Source organism: Lycorma delicatula, chromosome 3, assembly GCF_047948215.1.
Source record: "Lycorma delicatula isolate Av1 chromosome 3, ASM4794821v1, whole genome shotgun sequence".
NCBI lineage: Eukaryota > Metazoa > Arthropoda > Insecta > Hemiptera > Fulgoridae > Lycorma > Lycorma delicatula.
This window is the reverse complement of record NC_134457.1, coordinates 56,731,318-56,746,758: the sequence shown is the minus strand read 5'-3', so window position 1 is coordinate 56,746,758 and position 15,441 is coordinate 56,731,318. Positions and strand designations below refer to the sequence as shown.

Below are 15,441 nucleotides of genomic sequence, written 5' to 3'. Positions count from 1 at the left end.
GGTAACTATCTTAATTTATTTTTATGTCAATAACTTATTTAAATTTTAATTTCATCATGAAGCTTGTTGAAAACTTTTAATGTTTATGTAAGAGAGATCCCTTTTAGTAGTGATACGTGCTAGGATTCCATAAATCTGCAGTCCTAATGTTGTAAATGTGATCCTTTAACACAAAAAATCAGTTAAATAAATTTCTAGACTCATTGTAGGATACATTTTCTAAAATAGTTTTCTGCACAGGTAATATTTTGCTGCTGAAATAATCCACATATAAATAATTTCACAAAATACTTACGCAGTTACAACAGACTTAACTATATATATATACTATGCCATTACATAACAAAGAACACCTCTAATAAACCTTTAAGACGTCCTTCTAAATCACTACTTTAATATTTTTTTGAAAGCAGACAGAACTCTACTTAGCTATACATGTAGTTCCAAATAAATCCTCCACTTCATAATTATTTAACAGTTACGTAAAAAAAACTTCACTGGAAGATGATCAGTATATTTCTTTTCACTCATCGTAACTTGAAGTTATTTTTGTCAATCAAAGGATGAAAGTGCATTAATATTTTTTTAATAATAATTCAAGTTTACACAGTTCTGTTACACATTATTTACAATTACTATGTGATCTTCATCTCTTGCTTTAAACTTATTCAAATTATTGCTAGAAATAGAGTCTAGGTAGATAGGTAGGTATATGCAAATTGAATAATTCTATCGCCTCTTTTGATTTGATTTGAGAATCATTAATAAAATGGAGCGTCGATTATCTGGAATGACTTTTGCAATGCTAAATCTGGATAATCTGAAAACCAGAAAATTGGAAAATTAAAAAAGTTTTGTCATGCGTACTTCTCATATCATTTTTAACGGGAATCACACTTAATAAAAAATTAAATTATAGAAAAAAGATATATTTCAGTAAAATTAGAAGAGTACTCAGAACAAACATACAATGAAATGAAAAAAAAACAGATGTACTTTATAAAAAATCCAAAAATTTACTAATAAAAGAATCATAATTAACAAAAATTATCCAAAAGAAATTAAAATTTACTTTTTATAAAAAATATTATTTAAAAAACTTATAAAAGCATATGAAAAATAAACTGAGTTTAGTTACTTAAAATTATTTTTCAATGTCTTACTTTTGACAGAATTCCATTTATCAGCTACCATATGTTAGCAAATTAGTGTCTTTAATTCTCTTAATTGTCACATTTTCTTATTACTAGAAAAGTTTTTCATTAATTCTTTTTAAGGTAAAGAGTTTTGAGGGAAATCGATAACCCTTTGATCCATCGGTTGTAAAATTGATATAACTTTTGGAGGTACAGACATAGTACAATCCTCCAAGCAGGTTTGCTTGGAGGATTTTACCTCGAAAAATGATTATGGTGGCGGTGTTTCTATCTTCAATCATAACCTGTAGGAATGGCTGTAAGCAAGAAGTATTATTCTTGTTTTGAGATAAACTAACTTATCTTTGACCATTCAATATTTTTACTGTAGATATTAATTATAGATTTAAATATGTATATACAGTATCCAGTTTTAATGTTGGAGTTACTATATTTTCTCCTGCTGCATAATTCAGCTTCAAATTGTAATAGCTTCTTGAGAACCTATTCATCTTTGAACATTCAATATTCTAATCACTTTCATATACACTTCATTCGTTATCGTCATATGCTTTATCCTCATTTGCCTTCCAGTTTTATTATCCAAACTTTTTGGAATTTTTCTGTTCTCATTTGCTATGTATGCACATTCTATTAATCTGTATTTCTTGTAAAGCTGCTTCACTGGTTTCATTTCTAATACATGCCATTTAATATTTAAATTAATTTTAAAATTTTGCCATTATTTCTTAATCAAATATTTAAAATGAAATATCAGAATCCTAATATAAAAAATTATAAATTTCATTTTATTTTCCAATTTATTGATTGGTCTGTTAATTTAATTTAATCTATATTTTTAGGCTCTCCTACTTTTTCTGAAATACTGTACACAATGTGGATAAAAGCCTAGTGATGGTGGTCCATGCCATTAAATAATTTGAACCTGATTGAGGTTACTGTCTATAAGTGAAAAGAGCATGGAACAGACTTTGCTTTACATAGTGATAGGTTAATTATATTTTCCTGGATTATTAGTATCAAACTATTATCTAAGCTATTTTAGTATTAAGATAAACCAATTCTACACAGCTGAGGTTGATTGCAATGTTTACCAAGTTCTGATTGATGGAGTTTGCTGCATTTCTAAACCGGATTTTCATGCAAATTAATCTTTTTATTTCTGACTTTAATCATCACTGTTCTGATCCCACCTACTATTGGCTCTTGTGTGCACTGTCACATTTACCAGCACTTACTTTTTTCTCAATAAGAATGTAGTCCATCAGTGATTGTTTGTTATCTTATCAGTGTCTGTTTTACAGTAGGATTTTTTATTATTAAATTGTAGGTTTGATTCTCTTCTTTATTAGATTTTTTAATTGGAGCTAGTCACTTTTATGTTTATTTATGTTTTGAAACTATCTTATTATGTCACTTGAGTTAAAATTGATAAATGTGACTAACATTAATGTGTATGTATTTGTGGGCATTGTGTGTAATGTAGCTATCTGGTAAAATTACATGTCATATATTTTTATTTTAAAGAAATAATAATGAATTATGCAGAGGTTATTTTATTTTAGATTTTTTTTTATTTGTAGATCTTGTATTTCAAGTCAATAAGTCTGTAGAATATCAGAAAATTTTTGGATTTGGTGGAGCATTTACTGATTCTGCAGGAATCAATATACTTTCACTTTCTAAAGAAGTGCAAGATAATCTATTAAGGTAATTTATCTCTATGTATATTTTATTTTATTCTGTTGTGAATATATTTATTAATCTTTTTTTTGTTATATTTAATTTATTGGTCTGTGTATTCCTTTCTGCCCTTCAGTACGGTTTTAATAATCACTTGATATATTTTAATATTTGTTTTCTTTTACATTTATTTTTACTCTTGTTTACTTCCATCCACTCAACTCCTTTTCAGTTAAATTCCATAATGGTTATGGCTTGTCTTTCTAGGCGTGCCTATAACTGTGGTCAGAGTTTAGGGAATGAGCAGTTTGAAGAACTTAATTAAATTAATAAATAATTCACTATTAAACAATTTTCAAACCTTTTGCGCAAAGTGTATGTCTGCATTATTACAGTATCATAATGAAATTTTTGTTCAAACTTACTATAATTTCAGTGTTATACAGTTTTAAATAAAACATTCTGTTTGCTTTTTAACTTCTAACGCTTCAAAAACTTGTAGTTAAATATGATTATTATTCAGAAACACATATAAATTATTAATCTATCATGTCACTGTTTGGCTCACTGGCTAAAAACTAACATCATAGTTAACATTTTCATCTAGTATTACATAACAGATTATGATGTACTCTGAACTTGTGCCACAGTATGATTTGTACTTGGAGGAAAGTTATCTTAGAACACTAATAAACATTTTTTTAAGGACACTACTTGGATAAACAAAACAAGATAAGAAGTAAGATGATGAAGGGAGGAAGGTTATGTTAGAAAGTTTGTCAAGGTGTAGAAAGTTAAGAAGTTTGGCCAAGTAAAAAAATAAAAAGAGAACAAAATAATGAAAAAAAGCTTGAGGACAGAAACAGGAAAAAGTGAGTATCTCATCACTTTTCCTGTTTCTTTCCTCAAGCTATCAAGCTTACCTTGTTGGTAAGCCTAATAGAAGATTGATTCAGTGAGGATAATAATACAAATGAGCTATAAAAATTATGATATAGTAATGTCTATAAAGCAGTAAAAGTAAAAAAAATATTTTTCAGTATCCTAAGGTATGGTATAATTTTCTAAAAGTGAAGAAACTTAAGAAAGAAAGCAAAGTTTCTAAATAAGAATATCTAACTTCATTTAGATCTTTTTTTATTTATTAATAACAACTATTTAAAAAAAAAATTTACAATATAAAGTTGTGAATTGCTACTTAACCCATTTAATAAAATTATCCCATCATTCATTAAATGTATGAAAGTTAACCACAAAATATAGATTTCTTGCTTCTTCATCTCGTAGTGATCTTTCTTAAAATGGAAACATATGAAATGAAAAAAATACCCAAATACAGTTGAATTAATTATAAACAAATAAAATATTCAAAATAATTTTTTTTTTTAATTATTTTTTTTAGGTCGTATTTTTCACCACAGGGTATAGAGTATAATTTTGGTAGAGTTCCTATTGGGGGTTCTGATTTTTCTACTAGAAAGTACACACTTGATGATGCAGTTAATGATGTCACACTGAAAAATTTTAGCCTCGCTTTTGAAGATTTCACTTATAAGGTAATTGTTTTTGCTGTATTATTTTTATAGCTTTTTTCCATTAAATAAATTTAAAATTTGTTGATTATGAAGAAATGTTCCTGTATAGTTTTTAGGGTGTTTAAATTAGGAAGATGGTGATGTGTTTATTAATTGAATTATCTATGCTCAAAAATAAAAATGAGATGATTAGAGGATTGTTGATGAGATGATTAGTTTTCTTTATTCAAATTTTGTCTTTTGTATGAAATTTCTGGTCAGTGCATCTAATGTCTGTGAGAAGAAGGTTTTTGTGTTAACAGATCCTACAGACTTTTAGAAAAATTCATTTTTAAGTTTTAAAAGAAATTTATTTTTTTACAGTATTAACTCTACAGCACCATCATTTTTTTGTTACATTTTCTTTCCTACAAAATATCTGTTTTCAAGCTTTTTATATTTATAATTAACCTAAAATTAGTATTTGTAGATCAAAATTCCATTTATTAACTTTTAGCTTATTAATAAAAAACCACTCACTTGTCATATTTTTGCTAAAATGGGTAGGCGCACCCTGTCAACTACTAAAAATATATGACATCCATAATAGAATTTATTTCGTCTAGGTAGCAATTCGCTGCCACACCTAGGTCGCTGAATGCCAGCAAGTACCTGTCCACCATTTTATAGCGCTTGGAGCCATAATAATTGGCTAGAGGTCAGCCATACCCAGGGTTAGCTTCCCATGACAATGCAATAAGAGTATTTCCCTTAAGTAAACTACGAATGCCGGTTGAACAAAGCAACCACATCTAGGAACTCCCACACGGTTCGACAATGTGACTCTCGCTACATTGACTCGCCACCTATGAGTGGCCAATTTTCCCCTTGACATCTAAGTTCCAGGGTGGCCTGGTCTCTGGCCCCCCCAAGAGCAGCGCAGTCAAACATCAGGTGCTCATTTGACTGGACCTCCCCGCAGACACACAGTTCATAAGCTGCCAGACAGAGTCAATACAGATATTGGTTCAAGTTAGCGTGGTTGGTGAGCACCCGGGCACCCGTTGCCCTTAAAAATGAACTCGAGGCATCTCATCCCCCCAAATCCTGTATAAACTTATATAAGGATCTTCCCTTAGTCGTGGTGCTCCATTCCAGCTGCCATGCTTTCATCGTGAGGCTCTGCAGCCTCTTCTGCAGGTGGGAGATGGGCAACTGAACAAAATTTAGATCTGGTGCATTGTGATCACGAAGTTTTCTATTTATTACTTTTTAATTAGCATTATATAAAGATTCATGGATAGAATAGAATTTTTTATTATATTTATTTTATATTGATTAAATTGATAGCAAGATCTTTAAAACGACTTAACAATTAAAAATAGTAATGGAAGCATAATAAAAGACCCCTTCTTGCAAGTGAAATTGCTACATTGAGTTACATGAAAATATTCTGTTGCCTTGTTTGTAGTTTGAGCTGGATACTGTTATTTTATCATTTTATAGGAATAAGAGACTACTGTTTTTAGCAAGCTAAAATTTTACATATATCATCATCATCATCAACTGGTATATGGCTGGCAGCAGATGCCTTATCTTTCCAATGCTGTTGTCAAGATTCCACTTCGTCTAGCCACACGCTTTAACCAGTTTCCTTTTCTGTTGTGTACTTCCTGCATAAGTTCTTTTTCTTCTTTAATTTTGTTCATTACTTCCTCATTCCTCACTTTAATTGTCCATCTTACTTTCTCCATCCTTCTCTACATCTACATCTCAATACCTTAATCCAATTCCTCTCACTCTTCCTCAATCTTTGGTAACAAAATCTTAACTGTAAACATTCTTTGAATTGCATGTGTGTTAGCTAAAATTACGATATCAGCAGCAAATTTTAAGCATCATATTTTTCATCCTTCTGTACCTATTCCTTCTTCTCTTTCTTCTAATATATTACTTATCATATTTGTAATGTAAGTGTTAAAACACTCACATTCGCTGAGAGGCAGCATCCTTGTTTAACCCTTCGACTTAGACCCATCCAGTCACTATTTCTATTTACTTTCATTGCTACTGTTTATCTCTTCTATAATACTTTAATTAATCTTTTATTTCACCATTCCAAATTTTACTTTTAGAAATCTCCATAATTTTCTCCCATGTTACTATAGATGGCTTCTATAAATATGTGAAGCATTAACTCATTCCTCTTATTTTCTAAATATCGCTCTTTAACGATCCTTAGTATCCCGATGTCATCTCTGGTTCCTTTTCCTTTCCTGAAACCAATCTTTTAGTCTCCTGCATTCTATAACATTATTGTTACCAACTTCCAGTTTAGAATTCAATATATTAGTAACATGGGCTATTAAACTTATTATTCTGTATTCTGTGCATTTTCTTGTACCTGTTTTCTTTGGAATTTGTAACATTACTATTTTTACAATCTTCAGGCAATTCTCCTAACTATATCCTATTACGAGGGCAAATCAAATAAAAACGGGATTTTTGTTCCTGAGCATCTCTGGTTAGTAGGACTGGGCCTACAATTCTAGTATTCTTGGGTGGGGTCATTAGGAGTGGGAGATCCAGCCATTACACACTTCCAACCAATTTGTCAGTAACACTCACAATGTTCGAGCAATGTCTGGCAAGGTTCTTTCAACTGTTTTTTTGACCGGTGAGGCATTTTGCTTATTGATTTTTTGCATGAGCGGCGCACAATCAATGTTGCTTACTACTGCAAGCTGTTGAACGTGGTGAAGGCTGCATATTGCAGCAAAAGATGAAACCAACTGATTCGAGAAGCCATCCTCCTCCATGACAACACCAGGGTCCATACTGCAGCTCTAATGGTCTCAAAACTAGAAGAAATGCTCTAGACTCAACTTGATCATCTTCCCTATCGCCCTGTGATTTTCATTTACTTGGACCGCTTAAAGAAGCTCTAGGAGGGCAACAATTTGAAGATGATGAGGGCGTGGAGGGATTCATGTGCAGTTGGTTCCTGATGCAACCAGCTTCATTCTGTGATGCGATAAAAAACCTTCCTTCTCACTGGGAAAAATGTATTTCTAAAACAGGAAACTATGTAGAAAAATAAAGTATATTTGCCTTTTATTTTTCAATAAATAAATTTAAAAAAAAATTAAAATCTTGTTTATATTTGATTTACCCTCACACATTGTTCAACTAAATTAAAATCTTGTTTATATTTGATTTACCCTCACACATTGTTCAACTACTTTTTCCACTCCTTTCTCTTTTAAGCATTCATAAAATTTTATGGGTGTTCGTTTATTCCAATCAATTTTTTATTCTTCATTTGTTTAATTGCTTTCTGCACTTCACATTTTAATATCTTGGTTCTTTATCCTCCTCAGCAGTCTCCCATTTCTTTCCTATGCTTAGTTGTTCAGGTTTTTCTCTTGTCATGTAAAGGTCTTCTAGTATTCCTTCTATTTTTTTTCTTATTTCTTTCTGCTTTGCATTTTATCATTCTTAATCTCAATTAACATCATTTTACCATTTCCGTTATTTATCCAATGTAAAACATTTCACCTTCCTAACATCACATCATACTGTCCTTTCTTTTCTAGAGCCTTAATATCATTTCATTCTTCCTTCAACCACCTTTCCCTAGGCTTATTTTTTTACCTCCTTAACTCATTGTTTAATTGTAATTCATTGCTCTTTCATTTTCTACCACATTATTCTTATACCTCTTTCTTTTTTAGCATTTCTCTTGCTTCCCATAATTTCTTAGTTCTTTTTCCCACATAATAGCCTGCTTATTCTTCTGCTGTTTTTACTGTGGCATTATTTTATTTTCATCCAGGTCTCCCCATTGTTTTCATTTTCTTTTTTCTTTACTTAATTGCCTTAGCTAGTTGTTCTCTCATTGTTTTCTCATCTAATTTCAACTTTTCAAAGTTCCATTTCTTAACTACCTTTGCTTTCTTTACTTTCTTTACATTTTATTCTCATTTCCTCATAAGTAGCTCATGATTACTGTTGATATCTGCATCTGGTAATCCATTGGCTTCAGCAGCATTTTTTATGTACTAATAGTGCTAAAAAATTCACCTTTTATCTCTAAGATATGGTCTATCTGATGATAAAAATGATGCTTTGTCCCCAGGGGATACCCATGTATATTTTTTTCTTTCATGGTTTCTGAGCTAATTGTTAGTTAAAAGAATTTTTTCTGTTGGCAAAACTATTAATCTGTTCCCCTTTCCATTACTTAACTCTAAGTAATATTCTCCTACCACACCTGTTTCTTCACCTTCTCTGACCACAGCATTTCACCATACCTTACAGCAGTCCTTTTCTGATTTTATTACATGTTCAATACTCAATTACATTTCTTCAATAACCTCTTCTTCAAGTTGTCATATACGTACTTGTATTATAGCTAAATCTTTTTATAACATCCCAGTCCTTAACGATATTAATGTAACATACTTTCTGCATCTGTTTTGTTATATCATTCCTCATTATTATTGCCATTCTGTTTTTCCTTTCTTCTGGAATAGAATATGGTTACTTTTCCATTCTTAATTTTACCCTGTCCTTTCCATCTTACTTCACTCAGTCCTAATATATTCACTTTATTTGTCTTCATTTCCTTCTTGAGAGTTTCTAACTTTTACTGTGTGATAGTTTTGATTTTAACTTCTTTTATTATTTCTCCTAGAGATCCAAAAGAGAAGCTAATTTAATTCTTGAATATTTGACAGAAGATTCCAGCATCATAGTGTAATGCAAGGAATTATCACTGGGATCTTTAATACAGTGGTTTTCCATTGCATTCTGTATTTTAATACTGTTGGCTTCCTGAAGAAGTTCCTTCTCTTTTAGTTTACCACCCACAGGGCAATAGAGTGCCCTGTGCCATCATTACTCATCTGGGCAATGATGGCCTCGTTTTGAGAAGACCATTGGCACTTGTAATGGAGGGAACTAATTATTGTGGGAGTAACTCATTCCCTTCATTCATTAACTGCTTGTATATACTAGTAGTTGTTAATACACACACACACACACACACACACACACACACACACACACACACACACACACACACACACACACACACGCGTGTGTGTGTGTGTGTGTGTACACACACGCACGCGTGCATACACATACACACACAAATTGGGAATTGATTATAGAGCTTGAAATAAGGAAAAAAGCTCATACAAAAATATGTTTGAAAACACTTTGTTATTAAGTTTCAGCTAGCGAAATATTTCACCTGGATTTCAGTTCTCCAGGTTAAATGAGGTTATACATAAATTTATGACATTATATAAGACAGTAAACTATATTTCTTATGTTTTTTGGCCTAAAAGATTGAATAAAACAGGTACCAGAACTGTACCTCCTGTAGTTTTCATGATATTATACATATCTTGCAATTCCAATAACAGAGTTAACACTTTCTCACATGATAACCATCCAACTTCTGTATAGAAAAGAAGAGATTTTTCTTTTCGCCAATTTCATCACATAGTTTAGCAGCCTATTTTGTAGTGGCTGAATTCTAATAAAATTAGCCATTTTTACAGTTTTATAAAAAATTTCTTTGATATTTTCTGACTTTTTATGTGGCAAGTGCATGTCTATGGAGGAAGCAGTTCATCCATTTCGCCCCTGAAGACAATTTTTTAATTTTTTCAGAAATCCAGTTTTTCCCTGTTATCACCTTTTGCCCAATCTATATTATAGTTTTTAGTAGCTTCATAAAAAACATCAAAAAGACATTGTCCTATTGTGTGACCAGGTATTGATTTGCAAACAACATATTTTCTTTGGTTGATCTGTCCCAATCCCATTCATATCTCACAAAATATAAGAACTAGAAATGTTTGTCACATTTGTTGATTCATCAAATTGAATACTAAAAAATTCACTTGAACCCACTTGCTGAATTATCTGATTGCGAACATCGACAGGCATGATTGATTTATATACTTTGATACTGTGTCATTAGAAAGGAGAATCTTTTAAAACTTTTTTGTAGGTTTCATGCTCATTAAAACTGACCATATAAATTGCAGCAGGCAATATGAGGTTTTCTGTGATTGTATGGGGTTTGGACATCTTACCTACTCTTAATGCTACAAGATAAGCTGTTTAAAATGTACTTTTATATTAGTTTTGCTTGATTTACAAATAGTTTTTGATTATAATATAATACCTTGTTGATTTCTCAAAGTATGTAATTTTCTTTTGAAAAATTCCTAGGGTTTGCTTTTATGATCTGAATGTTTAGGTTCCAAGTGTCAAATTAATTTTGATGGCTTCATGCTTTCTTTCCATCCAATTAGTTAAAACCATAATTTAAATAACTGTCATTGTAGAATCTTATTTTTTTTACAAATCAGTTTACTAGATGTAGAATGCTCAATTCGTTTTTTCACAAATCTATCTATTTTGCATAATAATTGGAAAAAGAAAAACAGTTACACCATTTGACCACACAATAAAAAACCAAAACCTCAATAATTTTTATTATTTTCAATGAAATTATGCTTTTAAAAACATAAATAAAGGCATCAGATGCCTTTTGAGAGTTATACCAGATATTTTGCATTCTAAACTAAACTGTTATTCTGTGATGCCTTATGTCTATTACTGCTGAGTGCATGATGTATTAAAACATATCATATGCATGTTTGAACAGGACACTGTCACAGCGAATATTACACAAGCAGATCAAATTACAAGGAGCACATACACATCAAGTTGGAACCTGTAAATTGCTCATGTTTGTACACTTCATATATGCATGTTCATACCCATCGCTATCAACACAGCTAAGTAGTTTTAAACTAGGTTTCATTGGTTTGTGGTTGGGGAGGGCTTGCAAAATATTCCATATACATTTTACTTTTTGGGGTTATGGAGCTAAAAAGGTTGAGAATCACTGCTCCATAAGTTTTAATAATAAAATGTATGCATTTATCAGTAATTTTACAGCGTTATTGTATACTTCATACCTGAAAAAACTTGTTTTCCAACCAAAAAATTTCTTTATGTCAAGCTTTACAATCGGTTCCCAAATTATTTCCCTTTCCTCATGAATTATAATATTTTATATATATATATATATATATATATATATATATATATATATACACACGAGGTCCTACCCAAAAGTTCAGGGAATTTTACCATCAAAATAAAATAGCTTACTATAACTTATAATTTCCACTACCTCCTTCAAAGTAATTCTCTTGGGCATGATACAGTGATCCCAGTGTTTTTCCCATGATTCCATGCATCCCTGGAAGTCTGCAGATATAAGTGTTCGAAGCACATTCTGCGTTTCTTCCTGAATCTCCTCAATTGTGTTAAAAGGACGGCCTTTCAATTGAAATTTTATTTTTGGAAAGAGAAAAAAGTCGCACAGGGCAAGGTCAGGCGAATAGGGTGGGTGGGGAATCACTACCGTCTTTTTGGAAGCCAAGAAATTCCGAACGGCTAGCGATGTGTGCATGGGAGCGTTGTCATGTTGCAGAATCCAGCTGTTGTTACCCCACAGATCTGAATGTTTGCACCTAATGCTTTCACGTAACCGCTTCAAAACTTCACAATAGAACATCCCATTGACAGTTTGACCAAGTGGAACAAATTCCTTATGGATAATGCCTTTGATGTTGAAAAAACAATCATCATGGACTTCATGTTGCTGCGAACTTGGCTTGCTTTTTTTGGCCGCAATGAACTTGGTGACTTTCACTGTGACGACTGCTGCTTAGTTTCAGGGTCATACCCGTACACCCATGTCTCATCACTGGTTATGATGTTGGAGATGAAGTTAGGGTCATCTCTTTCTGAATTTTTCAATTCACTACAGACAGCTACGCGATTTTGTTTCTGGTCGCTGTTCAACAGTCTCGGTACGAATTTTGCAGCAATGTGTCTCATGTTCTAATTGTCCGACAAGATGCGTTGCACAAACCCATACGTCATTTGTACAATTGCACAAACATCATGGATTGTTGGTCTACGATCTGCAATAATAGCCTCTCGCACTTTCAAAATGTTTTCCGGTTTTGCACTTGTTAATGGTCTTCCTGAACGCTCATCATCATCAACTGTCGTTCGTCCATCTTTGAATCGTTTGTACCACAAAAATGTTTTACTTTTACTCATAGCATTGTCACCAAATGCTTCCACAAGCATGCAATGGGTTTCTGTACCAGTTTTTTTAAGCATGAAGCAAAATTTGATACAGGTTCTTTGCTCTTTAAAATCTGCCATTTAGAATTTCGTTGAAGCAGTAAAACAACATTATACAACTGCACGAAAGTCAATAATGCAGCCTCTCACTGTCACAGCTGTTGGAACACTGATTCACGAAGAGTACTGTTAGCCACATCTAGTGGCAGCAGGTCGTACCAGCAATGGTTCGCGCGCGAAATTCAAATTCCCTGAACTTTATGGTAGCACCTCGTATATATAATATTATAGTAGTAATCTAAAGCATTATCTACATTATTATTACTACATCTTAGAAATTTTTTTTTTTTTTTTTTGTCTTCAGTCATTTGACTGGTTTGATGCAGCTCTCCAAGATTCCCTATCTAGTGCTAGTCGTTTCATTTCAGTATACCCTCTACACCCTACATCCCTAACAATTTGTTTTACATACTCCAAACGTGGCCTGCCTACACAATTTTTCCCTTCTACCTGTCCTTCCAAAATTAAAGCGACTATTCCAGGATGCCTTAGTATGTGGCCTATAAGTCTGTCTCTTCTTTTAACTATATTTTTCCAAATGCTTCTTTCTTCATCTATTTGCCGCAATACCTCCTCATTTGCCACTTTATCCACCCATCTGATTTTTAACATTCTCCTATAGCACCACATTTCAAAAGCTTCTAACCTTTTCTTCTCAGATACTCCGATTGTCCAAGTTTCACTTCCATATAAAGCGACACTCCAAACATACACTTTCAAAAATCTTTTCCTGACATTTAAATTAATTTTTGATGTAAACAATTTATATTTCTTACTGAAGGCTCGTTTAGCTTGTGCTATTCGGCATTTTATATCGCTCCTGCTTCGTCCATCTTTAGTAATTCTACTTCCCAAATAACAAAATTCTTCTACCTCCATAATCTTTTCTCCTCCTATTTTCACATTCAGTGGTCCATCTTTGTTATTTCTACTACATTTCATTACTTTTGTTTTGTTCTTGTTTATTTTCATGCGATAGTTCTTGCGTAGGACTTCATCTATGCCGTTCATTGTTTCTTCTAAATCCTTTTTATTCTCGGCTAGAATTACTATATCATCAGCAAATCGTAGCATCTTTATCTTTTCACCTTGTACTGTTACTCCGAATCTAAATTGTTCTTTAACATCATTAACTGCTAGTTCCATGTAAAGATTAAAAAGTAACGGAGATAGAGAACATCCTTGTCGGACTCCCTTTCTTATTATGGCTTCTTTCTTATGTTCTTCAATTGCTACTGTTGCTGTTTGGTTCCTGTACATGTTAGCAATTGTTCTTCTATCTCTGTATTTGAACCCCAATTTTTTTAAAATGCTGAACATTTTATTCCAGTCTACGTTATCGAATGCCTTTTCTAGGTCTATAAACGCCAAGTATGTTGGTTTGTTTTTCTTTAATCTTCCTTCTACTGTTAATCTGAGGCCTAAAATTGCTTCCCTTGTCCCTATACTTTTCCTGAAACCAAATTGGTCTTCTCCTAACACTTCCTCCACTCTCCTCTCAATTCTTCTGTATAGAATTCTAGTTAAGATTTTTGATGCATGACTAGTTAAACTAATTGTTCTGTATTCTTCACATTTATCTGCCCCTGCTTTCTTTGGTATCATTACTATAACACTTTTTTTGAAGTCTGATGGAAATTCCCCTTTTTCATAAATATTACACACCAGTTTGTATAATCTATCAATCGCCTCCTCCCCTGCACTGCGCAGTAATTCTACAGGTATTCCGTCTATTCCAGGAGCCTTTCTGCCATTTAAATCTTTTAATGCTCTCTTAAATTCAGATCTCAGTATTGTTTCTCCTATTTCATCCTCCTCAACTTCCTCTTCTTCCTCTATAAAACCATTTTCTAATTCATTTCCTCCGTATAACTCTTCAATATATTCCACCCATCTATCGACTTTACCTTTCGTATTATATATAGGTGTACCATCTTTGTTTAACACATTATTACATTTTAATTTATGTACCCCAAAATTTTCCTTAACTTTCCTGTATGCTCCGTCTATTTTACCAATGTTCATTTCTCTTTCCACTTCTGAACACTTTTCTTTAATGCACTCTTCTTTCGCCAGTTTGCACTTCCTGTTTATAGCATTTCTTAATTGCCGATAGTTCCTTTTACTTTCTTCATCACTAGCATTCTTATATTTTCTACGTTCTTCCATCAGCTGCAATATATCGTCTGAAACCCAAGGTTTTCTACCAGTTCTCTTTATTCCGCCTAAGTTTGCTTCTGCTGATTTAAGAATTTCCTTTTTAACATTCTCCCATTCTTCTTCTACATTTTCTATCTTATCTTTTTTACTCAGACCTCTTGCGATGTCCTCCTCAAAAATCTTCTTTACCTCCTCTTCCTCAAGCTTCTCTAAATTCCACCGATTCATCTGACACCTTTTCTTCAGGTTTTTAAACCCCAATCTACATTTCATTATCACCAAATTATGGTCGCTATCAATGTCTGCTCCAGGGTAAGTTTTGCAGTCCACGAGTTGATTTCTAAATCTTTGCTTAACCATGATATAATCTATCTGATACCTTGCAGTATCGCCTGGCTTTTTCCAAGTGTATATTCTTCTATTATGATTTTTAAATTGGGTGTTGGCAATTACTAAATTATACTTCGTGCAAAACTCTATAAGTCGGTCCCCTCTTTCATTCCTTTTGCCCAGCCCGTATTCACCCACTATATTTCCTTCCTTGCCTTTTCCAATGCTTGCATTCCAATCTCCAACTATTATTAAATTTTCATCTCCTTTTACGTGTTTAATTGCTTCATCAATCTCTTCGTATACACATTCTACCTCATCATCATCATGGGCGCTTGTAGGCATAT

General features: G+C 32.5%; 1 protein-coding gene across 8 annotated transcripts in view; it reads left to right on the top strand.

Annotated features, from left to right (window-relative positions):
* The window catches only part of Gba1b (Glucocerebrosidase 1b), a 54,618-nt gene that overhangs the window by 19,760 nt on the left and 19,417 nt on the right, over positions 1-15,441 (top strand). For all 8 annotated transcript variants that reach the window (XM_075359842.1, XM_075359840.1, XM_075359845.1 and 5 more), the window contains 2 exons: positions 2,741-2,867; positions 4,243-4,396. In XM_075359842.1, the coding sequence (XP_075215957.1) occupies positions 2,741-2,867; positions 4,243-4,396 (281 nt within the window). The remainder of the gene's footprint in view (positions 1-2,740; positions 2,868-4,242; positions 4,397-15,441) is intronic.